The sequence below is a fragment of the Salvia miltiorrhiza genome, chromosome 3, assembly GCF_028751815.1.
Source record: "Salvia miltiorrhiza cultivar Shanhuang (shh) chromosome 3, IMPLAD_Smil_shh, whole genome shotgun sequence".
NCBI lineage: Eukaryota > Viridiplantae > Streptophyta > Magnoliopsida > Lamiales > Lamiaceae > Salvia > Salvia miltiorrhiza.
Window position 1 is genome coordinate 45,883,604 of NC_080389.1, and position 17,373 is coordinate 45,900,976.

Here is a 17,373-nt window from a genome sequence, read left to right on the forward strand (position 1 = left end):
CAAATGAAAGAAAATATTTTAACATGCTTAGAAGTTTTTTCAATTTAAAACCTTCTAAGTTATGTCAAATATGATTGGATAATCTGTCTTTACGAAAATATGAAATATTTCAGAAAATGCATGCCCACTGAGTACATTAGTACTTAGCCCAAAAATACTTTCAAACGTTTTCAGATTGGCTGGTTGGTGCTGACGGGACGAGTTGAGGCTAGGGTTCAACTTCTTTTTAGGACTTCCGCTGTAGCAATAACTTTTATTTGTCTTTTGTTTCCTCAACTTAAGACTTTCATGTTAAATTTAGAATGACATCTCCCATCGAGCTTAAACACTTAACTCTTAGTTTTATCTTAATGAATGTTGATTATCAGAAACACGAAATAAAACTTGTGATCCAAAGGGGCCTAGCCCGACTTGTTATCTTTATTCGGGTATCAACAAGGATTCTTCCTTATATTATTTCTATGAATTGGTTGCACCTCGATTGTATTTATTCCTTCAAGAATTGAGTTGTGAGAATTATTATCATAAAAAAGAATTATTATCAAAAATAACATTTTTGTATGTATTAAAAAACATTATTATGTATCTTTTTTTTTACTTGGGGGAGGGGAAGCGATGGGTTTAAATCCTAAACCTCACTGTCCATAAATAGGAAAATTCACACCGTTTGGTGTCCCCTTGGAGACACATTATTATGCACCTAAACAAACATAATTGATAATTCACAAATCCTATACCGAGATAAAAAGTTTCTACTATAATTTATAACCACCCCATATAGATATATTAATTTGTAATACTAGCTAGTTTTCCCTAATCAGATGACATAGTTGGTAGAGAATCGATCTCATTGTTAAAAATATATTTATAAATTTTAATTTCATTAATAATTTTTACTACGAGATGTCTAAATGATGCAAGTACGCACGACATCGTTATATATAGTAAAGTTGTGTGTTTTTCACGAAAGACTTCAAAGTTGTCATTCTCATGTACATTATTTAATTCACAATGTGAATTATATAATATTAGTGTACCTTCCGCATGATGTGCGGTGATGTGATTTTAGATTTGTGTAAAATATACGTATATTTTATAATTATTAATTTAAATTAAAAATATTAAAATTTGATGCCAAGTTATTCTCTACAAATTGATCCAATTTTCTAATATAATCAATGTAATTTATACAAAATTATATTCCCCCAGTCTCATAAAAATATTAATTTTTTGTCATTTTGGATCGTCTCACAAAAACATGAACATTTTTACTTTTCTACATTACCCCACCACGATCATTTTACTTTTTATATCTACTTTTCATCAAGTGAGACCCCTTTTTCGCTCAAAGTACATTTTTGTCTAATAAATTTCAAAACTCGTACCACTTATAAATGTTCATATTTTAATGAGACAGATGGAGTACTACCCCCGTCCACCAAGAGTATACAACATTTATTCGATTTAGCATCCACAAAGAATATATTACTTTCTTTTTAGGACATGTCCACCCTTTTTCTTTTTTTAACCATAACTATTCATTTTTGCATGACTCATACTCAATTTAACTACAACCGCTCGTTTTTATATGGTAAGACCCTTTTATTCACTAAAACACATCTACCAACTATTTTATTAATTAAATAATTAATCACTATTCTTTATTTTTAAAATTTAATTTATCATAATTAATTTTGTTGACTTATTAACTTATAATTATTTTAATATTTATTGATTTAAACAAACGATTAATCAATTCAACAAAAATAAATCCACATAGAATTATCTTAAAAACATTCGCAAACATTCTTTTTGTAATGTGACAACTACTTATTTTCTTGACATAAATTATACTAATATATATATATATATATATATATATATATATATATATAGGGGTGGGCTACCGTGAGAGCACATCTTAAAATAAGAAATAAGAGCAATTTTTAATGTATGAATTTTATATAGAACACGTATGAATTCGCTGTATAAATGTATGAATTGTGAAAAATAAATTTTTGCTACCTTTGGGATTCGAACTCAGGACCATAAATCCATCCCACAGGATTATGAATCAACCGTAGATCTTGATAATCTAAGGGCTGAAAATGATTCTTATTTTATGTCTTAAGAAATGCTCTTATTTTAGCCCTTCCCTATATATATATATATATATATATATATATATATATATATATATATATAATATTGCCTTCTTATAATAGTATTAGTAATATTGTATCCTAATAATAATTTTTCAATGTAAAATATATATGACTACACAATATAAAAAATCGAAATGTTATAAATAGCAAAATAACAAAGAAAAAAATAACAAAACGTTATAAAGATGTTTAATTGTATCAATAGTCTCAACTTTCAAAAAAGTTAATGAAAATCTAAAAATAAAAATAAAAATTAACATGTACAAATTTAAAACAATCATAACATGCTCATTTTAAGTTGATTTATACCTTTTATGATCTTTTATTTAAGATATACAATTACATATTGCATTTTTGATCTTGAAGAAAATAACACGAAAATAGAAAGAAAAAAAAATGGGAAATGAAGATGATGCATGCCATGGAGGCCCAAGTTACGTTGCATATGTTGGATGATTTAATCGAGTTTTTTATTTATTTTTATTTTATTATTTTCGTGTGTTATATTAGGGTGGCTGAAATTGGGCTTTAGTTGAGTCAATATTGAGTTTTATACCTTATTTTGACTGAGGATTTGTTTCCTTATTAGATTAAGAGTTATTTTACATGTTTATTCTCCTAGTTTGGTTAGGTTATCGCATACCCTATCTATAGGGCTGGTTATGCACGAAAATTAGGGACCATTACCTATTCATTAATCAAATTGTGTGTTTTATTCTCTCTTGAGAGTTTTAGAATTATTCTTGATTTTTCCAAGACGAATTCAATTTATCGACGTAACAGCGAGTCAACCAACCCTCGTTGGGTGTCATTCATCGTCCCCGAGTTGTTGCGTCAACATCACGTTGGGGTATAGGGAATTCATTCGCCTATATCATTCTGTGGGTTAGATTCAGAGGTTTTGGGAATCCATTAATTATCTATCGTTCGTTCTTAAGTCTTCCGTTTGTGTGTTCGATTGAACGGTTCAGCAAGGATCGTATCAGAAGATAAAAATATACTAAATTGAAACTAAATCTTCCACAAGTAACAAAATAATTTATTTTTTTTAGAACTTGCATCTTTTAAGTAATACTATATTAATAGCTATTTTACCATATTAATTCTATTTTAATAATAAACTATTCATGCTTCTATTTTTATATAGAGTTTACATTTTCAATATGGAAGTATAAACTTTGTAACATTTATAATTATAATTGCTTTCAAATTCAAAATTATACTTAATAGTTAAATAAAGTCATATATATATATATAGAAGGAAAAATATATAAAAAAAATTATAATTGTAATTAATAATTTAATATTTTATTTCAGTAGAACATAGCGCAGCTAACATTATATGTTGTAATTTATAACTAATTTTGATTTTTCATACAATTTATTGGATAAAAACCTTTTTAAAAATGTATTTATAATCTATAGGCGTACTTCAAATTTTATAATTAAATAACATTAGCTTATAGTGTGTTTATAAGTATAATTAAACACTAAATATGTAACTAACTCAATAAGAAGATTATTTAATTAGTGTTGAATTAGAATATATTTGTTTTAGAGAGATAACACTCGGTGCAAAGTAAAAAGATATAATTATTTAATATTTATATATTTATTAATTAGTTTATCTTTTTGGAAGAAGAAATCATTGAATATTGTTAATATTTTTAATTATTTCATGTTCTTTAGAGTGACTTTTCTTATATAACACACATATGGTGTTTAACTTTGCATAGAAAACAACTCATGCTTATGTTTAGGAAGAAAAATAAAGGGTTAAGGTGCAGATTAGCCCCTGAACTAGACCCCCTAGAGCGTTTATCCCCCCAGACTCGGTCAAGGCGCGTTGACCTCCCTAAACTCCCGAAACAATGGTGCAAATAAACCCGTCCGTTAAACGGCGTTTAAACGCCGATTTTTTATTATTTTTATTTTTTTTTATCACTCTTCTCTCTCTCTCCAATTGACCTCTCTCTCTCTCTTGGATCTCCGCCAATAAATTCCCCTTTCTGTTCAAAGCCACCGATTCTCCCACCACCGCCACCTCAGTCGCGTCGCCGTGGCCTTGGCCGGCCTGCGTCATCAGCCTAAAGACGCTCTCCTTCTGCGCCAGCGCCAATTCACCGAAACCCCTAACTCCTTATTCAGCATCCGCCGCGACGAAAGCTTCTCCGCCTCTGCGGCGACGTCACATGTATTCCCCGACGAGACCGCCGTGATCGGAGGCCTCTGATCCGATCGCCTCTTCTTCGAGCCTGGCGAGACAAGCTCCATCCTCAAGGAAGCGGCGCGGTGAAGGCGCGCGCCTTTCCTTACAGTGGCGGCGGCGGCGTCAAAATCAGTTCCTCGATGGCGGACATGGTGGCGGCGCACGGCATCAAGTGCCGGGACTGCCTCGAGGAGCTGCCGACGTGTTACCTCAGAGTCAACGAGAAAGGCAATCACGGATACATCGTCAGCGCCTTCGTCGATCTCCTCATTTACCTCTCACTGCATGCGGTAAATGGTCTTAGTTTATTCATTATTGAAATTAGCTTGATGGGTTTGTAAATTTCTGGAAGGAATAATGTATGTTAGAAACAGAATTAAGGGAATTTTGCTCCGTTGGCTGAACTATGTTCGCCGGCACCGTTCAGTTTCAGGTCGTTGTATTCGAAGTGGAAAACTTGGTGGTGATTATTGTTTATCTTTTCTCGATTTCTCTGTCTGGTTCGAAAGTAGAAGAAGGGGAGATATCTCTCTCCCGTTACGCTCCCTCCGCCGAACAGAGAGGACGATGCCATTCCGAGTTTTGATTGGAGATTCAAAGCTCGCTTTCTGGTGGTAGATTGATGACAATGGCCGTGGAGAAGAGAGATAGAGAGGAGTGGGGCCCACTAGAAAAAAAACAAAAAAAAATAAAGAAAACAACGTTTAGGCGCCGTTTAACGGAGGGGTTTATTTGCACCCTTGTTTCGGGAGTTCAGGGAGATCAACGCGCCTTGACCGAGTTTGGGGGGTAAACGCTCTAGGGGGGTCTAGTTCAGGGGCTAATCTGCACCTTAACCCAAAAATAAATATAGAAAAAAATGTAACAATAAGTAGCAGTTTTTTATTAGGAGAGAAATTTTCGACAGTAATGAATTGTATTTTTTTTTCAAAATTTTCAATTATATCCTTGCAATTGAATTTATTTACATTTACTTCTCCTTTTATACATGTATAGATATTTACGAGGATCTGAAAGTATAATGTGAAATTGAATATTAGATTAAAGTAGGATATTGTCCAAACTGCGCCGTGTCGGTCATGATTGATGGTTTCAGTTGTGATAAAATATGGGGGTAGACTGCTAGTTGTTACGTTTGGAAAACTTATTAGATCATCATGAATTGAAACTTCATTTTTTTAATGAATGAATTATTTATTTTTTATGCATATAGAGGTGGTTAAGCGAAATAAAGAAAATAGGATCGGTGGCGGCGGCGGTTAGGAGGCTGAGCGACCGTCCACACCGTTATTTCCTGTTTGGTCGGTAGAATATGAGCTAGAAATAAATAATCTCATTAGTAGGGAGACTTTATTGAATATGTAATCGGTATAATGACGAATGATAAAAGAGATCGAAAATTACTAAGCCTTTTAAGTTGATATATGCATTCCGTCGGGAAATGACGTTGAGTTTCTTAGCTATTGGATAATAACATTTTTACTAGTTAAGAAAAGACTAATTAATGGGTCATTCTGGCCCATGCAACTTTTATCAAGGAATTTTTCTATTCATACACGTAAAAATAGGAAAATACTAAACTTTTTAACTTTTTGCCATTATTATTCAAAATTAAAATTATAATTCAAATTACTAAATTAAAATTAATACACATTTTACAAAATACTTCAAAACTCCCCATGAATTTTCATACCAAATTAACTCACAGGTCCTAAAATATCAAATTATCGCATCGCTCCTCTCAAAACGTCTGGCTGCGCTGCCTAATGCCCTAAACATCGCCGCCTCCCTAAACCCCTGGCCGCCGCAACAACCCTTTTAATAATTTTATTAAGATTATTGAGTTAGAGTTTGTTATTTTATTCTTAGTTAAACAGAAAATACGCATATATATACAAAAAAAATATCATTACACGAAAAATTCGAAGATTACATGTAAAATGTGAAACTGTCTCCCTTTACGCGATTTAAACAAAATTTTTGCGTAGTATGTAAATAATATTGTTACATGAATTTAAATATGTTGCAAAAATTGTATAACAATATTACATAATTTTACTTACACGAAAATTTCATATAAATTGTGTAAAGGCAGACATATTCATTTTTTTTTTTCCGTGCAGTGCAACCAAGAACAAAACAATGAAGTCTAATTTAATAATTTAAATAAAACATGGGGAGCTACTGCGGCGACCAAACATTTGAATAGAAGAAGGCATTTAGAGTTTGGAGGAGGTTGTGGCACCACTCATTTGCATAGTGTTTGGACAAGGGGTGTTTATAGAGAAAGTGGCGACGTCGGACGTTTGGAGGCGACAATTTTAGAATTTTGAGGGAGGAGTTTCGAAGTTTGTTGTGAAATGTAATATTAATTTTTTAGGCGAATTTTACTTTTTATTTTGAATAGTAAGGGAAAAAAAGTTATAAACACTAGTATTTCCATATTTTTCTGTATATGAAAATAATTTTCTTTTACTAAGTGATCTGCCCCATTACCTCTTTATTCAAAAGGTGGTGGTGAAATTTAACTTAAAACTTTTGACCAACAATCATATTGAGAAGAATCGCCGATGGCAAATCTATTGAGTAGTGAGCAAATTAGGTCAATTAATTAAATTATTCAATCCAACAAGACGTACAATTCTTTCAAGCAGGTTCAACCATTTCATATCAATGAGCCACAGTTGGGTTCAACAGAAGAAGAGTTGTGGGAGATCATCTCCAAGAATTTGATCAGAGCCGTTACTATTTGAATTCAATTTCAGAAATAATTATTCTCCCTACCTCCATTTTCACACGTTCTTTCCTTGGTTCAATTTCATCGCCCTCGATGCTCTCACATTTTAAAACTTGAAATCTATCTCACCACTCAAATAAACTCGTCCGATCATCAAAAATCTATTCTCTTGACCTTACTTTATTATTTAAATATTTTTATGCTTTGCAACTTATTTTTTGCCAGTTATTTTCTTATTGTTTGATTAATTTGATATTCGAAAGCTCTTCCATAGACATCTTTATCGGCGCTTCTCCAAAGACTCTAATATATTTGCAAATTAAGTTGCGCGTATTCATTATTCCTGATGTACACAACTTCCCCTCATATAATTGTTGAATTCATGTCAAACATCGAGTTTTATAAATAAATCATGACCGAAAAAGAGAATTATTTTAACAGATGGTCTTGGGTGCAATATGTTGCACCATGTAATATAATAATATAAAGGGTTCGAGTCGAAACTCCATATCAGGTTAGCCACAGATCGATCATATTGCATGGTGCAACACGTTTGCATCCAAATTTTTGTCTAATTTTAATAACTCGCATGCCAAAAACAATATTTTTGCCCCAACTTTACTCGACTCGAGCTATGCCAAAGAAAAATTTCTAACCTAAAAAATTACGAACCAAAATGGAACAGAACCGATGTTGACACCTCTAACCCACCCCTTTATAACCTGCACTTAATTGTTCGATTTCGTTGGCACTCTCCTCAACGTATGGATAAGAATAGGATTGTAATTCAGTAAATGGATATTTGTAATATATAGTCTACGTATAATATATTAAAAGGATAATTTTCAATTTAAATTAAATTAATTTTAAATCAATTTTAAAATTAATTAGGTGATAATTTATAATTATAATTAAATTGAAAGTTTATTTATATACTATAATTTTTTCTTTTTCTTTTATTTATCTTCTTATTTTTTTGTTTTATTTTTTTTCTTGAAATTATTAAATTAGACTAATTATAAACTATTTGATATTCATATCATGATAAGAACTTTAATTTGATAAATTTTATTTAAATATTAAATTTAAAATATAAAAATTATATTTATTTAAAGATTAAAAAAAGATCTCTCTTCTCTCTCCTCTTTTGTTAAATAAGTTTATTTTTTATTATTTTTATTTCTTTTATCTTTTAACTTATTTTCTTTTCTTATTTATTTTATAAAAAAATATAAAACGTTCCCCGTGCATTGTACGAATGCAAATGTTAGTATTAGTATACTGATCACCGTAATTTTTACTATGAATAAAAGATAATTTAACTTTACCTATTAATTCTACATATATTTTTTTTTCTCTTCCTATTCTTTGCAGTTGAAATTTTCACGTACGTACCAATTTCTGTTGACAGATTTTAATTTTATACCCAATCAACATTAATTAATACTTAATAAACACGTTCAATAAATATCAAAGTGAAAAGGTAAAAGGGGCATGCAAATATGCAATTCAAAGTTATTTTCGTTTCTTTCTCTATTAATTCTTGTATTAATTCTCAAAAAAAAAAATCTTGTATTAATTTGGGTAGACAAGTTGGCACGCAGCATGCTGCAGTAAACAGTTTGGTGTTCCATCTTTATTAGTGAGATGTACAATACCTCAGTTAGAGCATACACGATAGAGCATATGTATAATGCGACTCGGCCGAAAAGGCTCGAACCCGCTCTCGACGAGCCCTATCGTGTCGCCGTTCCTCCGAGCTTGAATGGGGGCTCGAATTTGCGAGCTCGGTTCGTTAGCAAAAAAGGCAATCATATTCATTAGTGTACCTTTTATTTTTATACAGTGCACAATACATTGTTGAAAAACCTACACTCTTTGATATGAGATTCAATACAAAATCAAATTAATGCAGCTTTTTTAGTGCACTGCATGTTGTAGAGAAGTCTATATATACTCTTTGATATGGGACTCAAAGTGAATGTTTCCAAATAAAATAAAATATTTTAAATTTTGTTTTTATGTAATTTATTTTTAGGATTATTTTAATTTTTAAATTTAAATTTAATGAAATTTTCAATTTCTAATTTTTTGGAGGTGATTGAGAAATGTCGAGGATGAAACCTTTTGTTTTAATTATAATATTTATTTTTATTTTCTATTTTAATTATCGTAATTTTTAAATTTAAATTTAATAAAATTTTCGATTTTAAAATTCGATATTTATTTTATTTAGTATTCGATTTTTAAAAAAATGAAATTAAAATCTATATAGCCCTCAAAGCATCTACAGTGGGGTTCGCTGAGGATGTGAAGGTTTGGGAGGGGGTTTACGAAAAATGCCAAAGCAATTGGGGAAGCGACATGAGTGATGACCAAATTATCCAATAAGCCCATAAATATTTCAAACCAACATCAGGGCTCCATTCAAATACTTCGTGGTGTAGCGTATTCTTACCCGGTGAATCAGCATAAACCCCATTCATGGAAAAAGGCCCATAGCCAATTCCACACAGGAGAGATACGTGAGTTCGCCAAGTAAAACTCTAACACGGCAGTTACTTGGCAACGAAGCCACGCGAGAGTCGTGGGAGATTGCTTCATGCAAAATTGGAACCGATGGGGCTGCAACGGTGGGAGAAAAATCCTAACCCTAGTCGCCTTTCCTGTAGGCCCGTAACATATATATTTGAATCCATTGATCAAGCCGGGGGAACACAATCACTCGTATCCACTTTTGCACTTGCACACGATATCTCATTCTTGTATCTCTCATTCTCCCATTCCACCTTTACGCTCACAACACTTTAGGGTTTCGATCCCCGACTAGCCCCGCTAGCCCAGACTTCCATCACCCCTCATTTCAAGTGCTTAGTAGCTCTACCTCCGATCATCGGGACATCTCGATCTTCTGGATATACTAATTATTATCTCTTTATTATTGCTTACTAGTATTTCATTATGTTATTTACGTTTGTAATTTATATCAATTTACTAACTTGAGCGTCGAAGGCCCTTTCATCGACACTCTCATTGATGCTCCTCGAAAAGCTTTGACATATATTGCTTGTGATTTCAGATTGCTAGTGCTCGTCGATCCCAAAGTGACTGACGTTATTTCCATAATTGTTAAATTTATCCTCAATAAAAATAGCTACCAAACTAACTATTCATATTTGTGCCGGATTTACTCTTGCGTGCAGCAATCCACCTTTTAAAGTTAGACTTAATATATGAATGCATCAAATTTCCCACTGTCCTGTTAGATCAAATTAGGTTAATAGATTCCCCAACGATATAAAGAAATTACTAGATTTTGCATTTTGTTACACCTTAATAAAAACACTTGATTCAATTGAATGTCTAAATTTCAAGGGTTAATTGCACACATGATTTTTTGATTCGATTTTGATTTTTAACATATTTTATTAATTGTTACAATAACAACACATTTTTTTTTTAATTTATAGAAAAGTGGACTTGCTCAAATTTTTTGGTGACAAAAAAAAGGTGACTTCAATTTTTTCATGCCAATCGAAGCTCTAATATTTATTCTTTCATATATTACTCACATAATGATGTAATATAAATATTGAAGTTGAAATTACATCATTTAGAATTTTAAGAGCATCTGCAACGCTTACACGATAGCAGCTTAATTACTCGTGTAAGCTTGCTATCGTGTAAGCGATGCAGCAAACATTTACACGAGGGCTACACGTTCTACACGCGCCTCTATAAAAAAAATTCAAATTTTGAATTATATTGGCAGCTTTGACTCCTCGGTTTCCGTGCCAAATTTGACCGTTCGATTTTTTTTTTTTTTAATTTTTTCTTCTCTTTATAAATCCATCTTCCTCCTTCTTCTTCCTCACTTTCACTCCACAATTCTCCTTCTTCTTTCACTTTCATTCCTTCTTCCTCCTTCAAGCGTTTTCATCTTCTTTCTTTCGACAATGGCGGAATCCGACCACGGTTTTTCGTGTAAAATGAAAAATTAAATTTAAATGAAAAATGAAAAAATCAAAACTAATGCTATCATGTAAACTATCATGTAACCTCAATGCATCGTCTTTACACCATGTGGTCCCCCCTCATAAAGTAGGCTATCATGTAAGCTATCATGTAACCCAATGCGGATGCTCTAATTGAGCATTCTTCACAATACTATTGTTATCTTTATTTCAATTCAATACACATGACGTATTCCGTGAGTGGTACATCAGAGTATACATTAAATTTTTGCTAGCATGGAAAAAATATGCGTTATTTTTTCGATGTCAGAGAAATATGGTGATGTCTATTTTATTGCAACTAAAAAGTATTAAAGTAATCGTTTCAAAAAAGAAGTATTAAAGTAATATTATTATTACAATGATTTATATATAAAAAAATAGAATCAAAATTCTTGAATATTTTTTTAACAATTAACTATATTTAAATCTATAATCTATAAGTGGAAATTATCACATATGACCATTTTCCATAAAAATAAAAGTTATATAGCCCCACTTCATAATACATATGTTAGACAATCATTTTGGAAAAGACTAAAGTGCCCTTTGACTTTTCAATACTTTTATTTCATATTTTATATTTTATTTATATTTAAACTTTATATGTAAATAAAACAATTAAAAATCAATAAATTTTTGTAGGGAAATCTTAGCCTACGAATTTCACTCATTCAACAATTAAAGCCTACAAATTTCTTTTCTTCTTAAAACCCTTTGAAACAGCAACTTCGCGTATCATCCCAAGGAATTCACAACTTCATGTTATCATCGCCGCTCCAGCGGCCCAGTTGTCGGCGTCCACTCCAATTGCCGACAGCGTCCGCCCAGTCCGCATCGCCGTCCAGTCGTGCCACGTCCGTCCAGTCTGCCCGCGTCCGTCCGCGTCGCTGCCAGCAGCAGTCGCGCCACCGATCGCCATCGTCCGCATTGATCATCGTCGCCGTCCAGTCGTCCATATCTCTCTCTAACTCGGGTCTCTCTCTCTCTACGTTTCACTTGTCCCCCCTCTCTGTCTCTTTCTCCACCAACCCATGTATCACCATTAATGTTCATCTACGAAAATAACTAAATGAAGCTATATCTTTCGTAGGGAACGAATTGTATATACTTGATTGAGTTAAAGTAACATAAATAAAGCCACCTTTTACTTTATTTCTTGGAAGAGAGTTGTTGGAGCAACATACTCCAAATTCATGCAAAGAAAGAAGAAAGAAAACTATTAAAAAAGCTTTCGTTTTTGCTCAAGAAACCGTTCAAATTTGTATAAAATAGAAGCAAATACTCTCTCTTAGTGCACTACTCGTAAAAATTTACTAAGGTACGTAAACAATCTCTTTTTTGATGTCATATTGAAAAAACTAGGGTTGTTCTTCAGTACTCGGTCGTGTACTCGATCAAGTTCTTTTACTCGATAGGAGTCACATGACGAATACATGATTTGTTAATGACAAAAAGGTTCTAGTATTTCATGACATGCAAATACCTTTCCAAAAGAATGATTAAAAAGTAGTTAAACAAGGTTTATCGTGATAATATTAAAAAAAATTAGGGTTGTTCTTCACTACTTGGTCGTGTACTCAATCGAATTCTCCATTACTCGATAGGAGCCATGTGACTAATATATGATTTGCTAATGAAAAAAAGGTTCTAGTATTTCATAAATGAAAATACCTTCCCAAAAGCATGATTATAAAGTACTTAAAAAATGTTTATTGTGATAATATTGAAAAAAATCGTGTTGTTATTCACTACTCGGTGGTGTACTCGATCAAGTTCTTGTTTACTTGATGACAATTTGTTTAATTTGATTTTGTATTGTGTTATGTTTAATTGTGTTTACTCGATGGTGTCACCAATCATTGGTGGACTGCCACTACTCGATGGTGTACTTGATCGAGTTCACCACTCGAGTACACGATTGTGTACTCCATCGAGTAGTTACCAGAAATTGTTTCTCTTATTTTTTTATTCGTTAATGCTAAATAGTTGTATTTTCTATCTAATTTAATCACAGATGTCGACGTGGCAACATATTATTATACGATGCAGTGGTCGTTGGCATGGAACGGAGTATGTAAATGGAGATACTATTGTCGTATTCATGGCAGTGGATCAGATCAGCCGTGATCGTCTTATGCATCAGATTAGGGATGCTATATGTCGTTCGTCGAGTGCAGATTTATTGGTGTTTTACTTGACAGAAAACACTAACGGCGAAAGATTGAAGGTTTCTTTGCATAGTGATACAAATTTATTTCGCTTGCTTTATGAGCAAAAGGACAATCCAGTGGTTTACGTCACCGTTAGAGAGGAATATTCTTTACCCAATGTAAATGTGAACGTGGCAGGCAGCAGCTTGGCGCCCATACATGACACAACGCTATTTTCACCTGAAGGTGAGACAGATGCTTCAGACAAAGAGCCAGATGCTTCAAACGAAGATGAGAAAGCTAATTATCGTGCTGATTTGCTTTAGAGTATGCAAACTGAAAATAGCACTTGGATGCGTCAGCCACCACAGAAAAACTTCTCGTCTGACGATTAGGTTAATCGAGAGGATCCTGACGGCATAGAGTGTATACATCGCAATTGGATTATTCCGGTTCCATAATTTGATAGTGTGCCAACACTAGGATGGGAAAAAGTTCTTGCACCAGACATTGGAAGCCTTGTAAAGGGTGTCTTATTTCGGTCCAAGAATGAGTTGATTGTTGTAGTGGAAATCTATCACATGGAAAATCGAGTAGAATATACCACTCAACGTTCTAGCAAGACACGTTTGGCATTCATTTGCAAGCATAGCGAAGATTGTTCATTTAAGATGTGTGCCAAGATGGGTGAATCAATGTGGAGGATTACAAATCTGACGTTGGATCATAGTTGCTATACGGACTTGGATCGAAGGGTTGCAAGACAGGTGACTGCAAAGGTTGCAGCTAGTTATTTTGCTCGTATATTGGTTGACGAGGGTTGTGTTTTGAGACTGAAGGAGATGATCGATGAGATGCTTCGATTACACGGGATTAAAATGATGTATAGCCTTGCTTTGCGAACGCGGAGCTTAGCTATAAACATGACATATGGCGACTTCAAAAGGTCATATCAGAGGATCCCATCGTCTCTGTACTTGTTGAGGGAGCGTAACCCCGGGACTATATATGACTATCAAACGACTCATGAAGATGTGTTCATCCACATTTTCATTGCCCTTGGTCAGTGTATTCGTACATTTGAAAGCTCTCTACGGCCGATTACTGTAGTAGATGGGACCCATCTAAAAGGAAGAAACAGAGGCGTATTATTTGTTGCTGTCACGAAGGACGGGAATGAACAAATCTTTCACTACAAGAAAACGCGGCTCTAACGACCGAATTTTCGGTCGTTAAACTCGAAAAAACGGTCGTTAAAGACCTAACGACCGAAACAACGACCGAAAACTGTGGTCGCCGTTTTGTTCGTCGTGTGGTCTTCAACGACCGTTTTTTTTCGGTCGTTGAAATTCAACGACCGAAATTTAATTATAACGACCGTTTATTCGGTCTTTAAAACCGTAGCCAAGCTCCCAGGGATGACTAATTTGTGGACTCAACGACCGAATTGCAGTCGTTGAGCAACGACCGTTTAAAAACGGTCGTTGATCTTCTGAGATCATCAACGACCGTTTAATAACGGTCGTTGATCAACGACCGAAATACAGTCGTTGATTCCTGATTTTCGGTCGTTGTTCAACGACCGTTATTAAAACGGTCGTTGATCTACCGAAAGCATTAACGACCGTTTTTAACTCGGTCGTTGTTTAAAGACCGAAATTTCGGTCGTTAGAGGTCGTTTTTTCTGTTTTTTTCAGTCAGTTCGTAACGACCGTTTTTTTTTTTAATTTCGGTCGTTGTTTAATTTCGGTCGTTTTTTTGTTTTTTTGTTTTGTATTCCTGTTTTCAATTATATAGCAATCTATAAATTATTCAAAATCATGAAGATGAGCAAAGTAGAAAGACATCAAATATAACAAAGTAGCAAATCATAAAATATGTCAACAAGTTTAGAAATTCAGTATTCAAAGTATAGTATCTAACAAACGATAGTAAATAATATAATCAGAGGTCCGGGTGGGTCCCATCAGAGGCGTCGGAGGGGGACTATGCATGATATCCTCGCATGAGGAGGGCGATCTGGGCTTGCATCTCCTGTATAGCCCTGCTCTGAGCCTCCTCGCTCGCTCTCCTGACCTCTAGCTCCCTCTGTGTGGAGCTCAGCTCCTCCCTCAATGTAATGAGCTCATCTCTCGAGGCAACAGGGAAAGGAAACTGGGAGGTGCTAGTGGAGTGCGTGCTCGACGACTTGCCGCTCTTAGTAATCGCCCTAGACATCATCATGCCTAATCCCATGATGCGCCCCCTCGAATCAGGAGTGACGACCTCTCGGAAGATGCAATCTACATCTGCGGGCGTGACCTCTTCCTGTGTTTGGCGAAGCTCTGCCAATCGCCTCTCGACCTCCAACTACAATACAAAAATAGTTAGAATAGTTGTAAAATAAATTATTCAAACAAAGGAATTTAAAGATACTAAATTAACGTCATACCCCGTGCTGCGCAGGTCGTCCAGCGGTATACTGTCCATTCTTATAATGGAGCCGTCGAAAAGTCGCCCAAGTAGCCTCGTCAAAAGAAATATTGCTCTCCCGAGCCTTACAAAACACATTAAAAATATAAGTAACAATTTAGTAATGCATCAAAATTTTAAATAAAACATTGTAAAGTTACCAGATGCTCAGCATGATCTAAAGCACTGCGCGACCCTCCATGATGGATAGCCATCCCTGTACCCGGACCGCCTGGCTCTGAGCGGCGATTCCTGGACGCCTGAGCAGACCTTGCCTGAGTATCAGGCAAAGCCCAATAAGCCCTCCAAGCTGCCTCAATGTTAGGCTGAAGATAATCAATCTTCTTCTTATGTATCAACAGGACCTTCTTGCAATTGCTGATGTAATCCTTGTACGCCACTCGAGCTGCCTTAACCCACGCTTTCTTAATAACATGCCTGGTATGTTGCGTTTTATCCCAACAAAATGCTTTCTATTTAAAGATATTGCAAATAAGAGAAAAATTAGTATTGTGATTGTTTGTTTAGAATATAAAAATTATATATGAGATGATCGTACCTCAAACTCATCAAAATAAAAATCCCTCATCCCCTCAGTCAAATTCTTCCAATTGGTGCCACTTTCATGTGGCATACCTTGAAAGCTATCAGTCGCCCTAGCCCGAATAGCTCCAGTCGGCCTCAGAACACTTAAAGTGTTGAAATTAAATTTAGAATTAATGTACAAAATAATTTGAAGTTAACTGATACATTGTGAAACGTACCTACGAGTGAAATAAACCCATATCCGCCCATCACTAGTAACACGTTCCTCCTCCACATTAGGGTTTTCATCCTCTGGCGGCCTATTATCGAAAATAGGACCAGAACCGGATGGACCAGAACCGGATGGAGTAGAACCGGATGGATTAGACCCGGATTGAGTAGAAGCATCCATCTATATCCAAATTTGAAGTAATTAGTATATTAGTTTATTATTTAACACATTAAATATATAAAATGTTCAAATATGTTTTATTTGAAGTCATTAATTACTCAATCTGATTCAGTGTTAGAAGACTCGGGGGATTGTAAAATAAGGTCTTCATCATCTTCATCATCATCATCATCATGATCTATGTCCACCTCGCCTCCATGTGGATGAACCATTGTTGAAATGTCATCTATATTCGTAAGAGATATTCTGCCTAAGACTTCCTCTTGAAAAGGCAAAGACGTTATTGGAAGTTCAGTTGTGGAAACTTCAACAACTGGCCTTGCTTTCACTTTACAAGCAGCCAACCAATTGCTTCTGTTGTTATTTTTACTTGGATACAAGCAATAATAAACTTGTGCAGCTTGATTGGCGAGGATAAATGGTTCGTATTTGGAATAACGACGATTCTTGTGCACCGAAACCAGATTGAAGTCACGATCAATGTCGGTTCCAGTTGGAGTTTGAGGGTCAAACCACTCACATTTGAATAATGTGGTTGTTTTTATTGGTAGCCCAGGATACTCTAGGACAACAACCTCTAACAAACGACCATAGAAATCTAACTGGACACCGGAATATTTTTTTGCATCTGAAGAAGATTGTCAACTTGAATGTTTGGTGAAGTCAAATCTTTGAAAAAGAGACAAAGATCTGTAATTGTTTTCCACA

The 17,373-nt window shown here is 34.4% G+C and overlaps 1 protein-coding gene across 1 annotated transcript; it reads right to left on the reverse strand.

Annotated features, from left to right (window-relative positions):
- Positions 1-15,263: 15,263 nt before the first annotated feature.
- Positions 15,264-16,665, reverse strand: LOC131018876 (uncharacterized). Its single transcript, XM_057947571.1, has 5 exons — positions 16,493-16,665; positions 16,288-16,417; positions 15,890-16,201; positions 15,709-15,813; positions 15,264-15,626 (listed from the first exon to the last, which is right to left on the reverse strand). Exons 1-5 carry the CDS (start codon positions 16,663-16,665, stop codon positions 15,264-15,266), a joined length of 1,083 nt encoding a protein of 360 aa, XP_057803554.1.
- Positions 16,666-17,373: the final 708 nt, after the last annotated feature.

What these genes read in the sequence shown, in the direction of transcription:
- LOC131018876 (XM_057947571.1), bottom strand. Translation starts at nt 16,665, where the DNA reads ATGGATGCTTCTACTCAATCCGGGTCTAATCCATCCGGTTCTACTCCA. An exon ending in TTTATTTTGATGAGTTTGAG is followed by an intron (nt 16,202 to 16,287) that starts GTACGATCATCT and finishes ATCTTTAAATAG; the next exon opens with AAAGCATTTTGTTGGGATAA. An exon ending in TAGATCATGCTGAGCATCTG is followed by an intron (nt 15,814 to 15,889) that starts GTAACTTTACAA and finishes GTGTTTTGTAAG; the next exon opens with GCTCGGGAGAGCAATATTTC.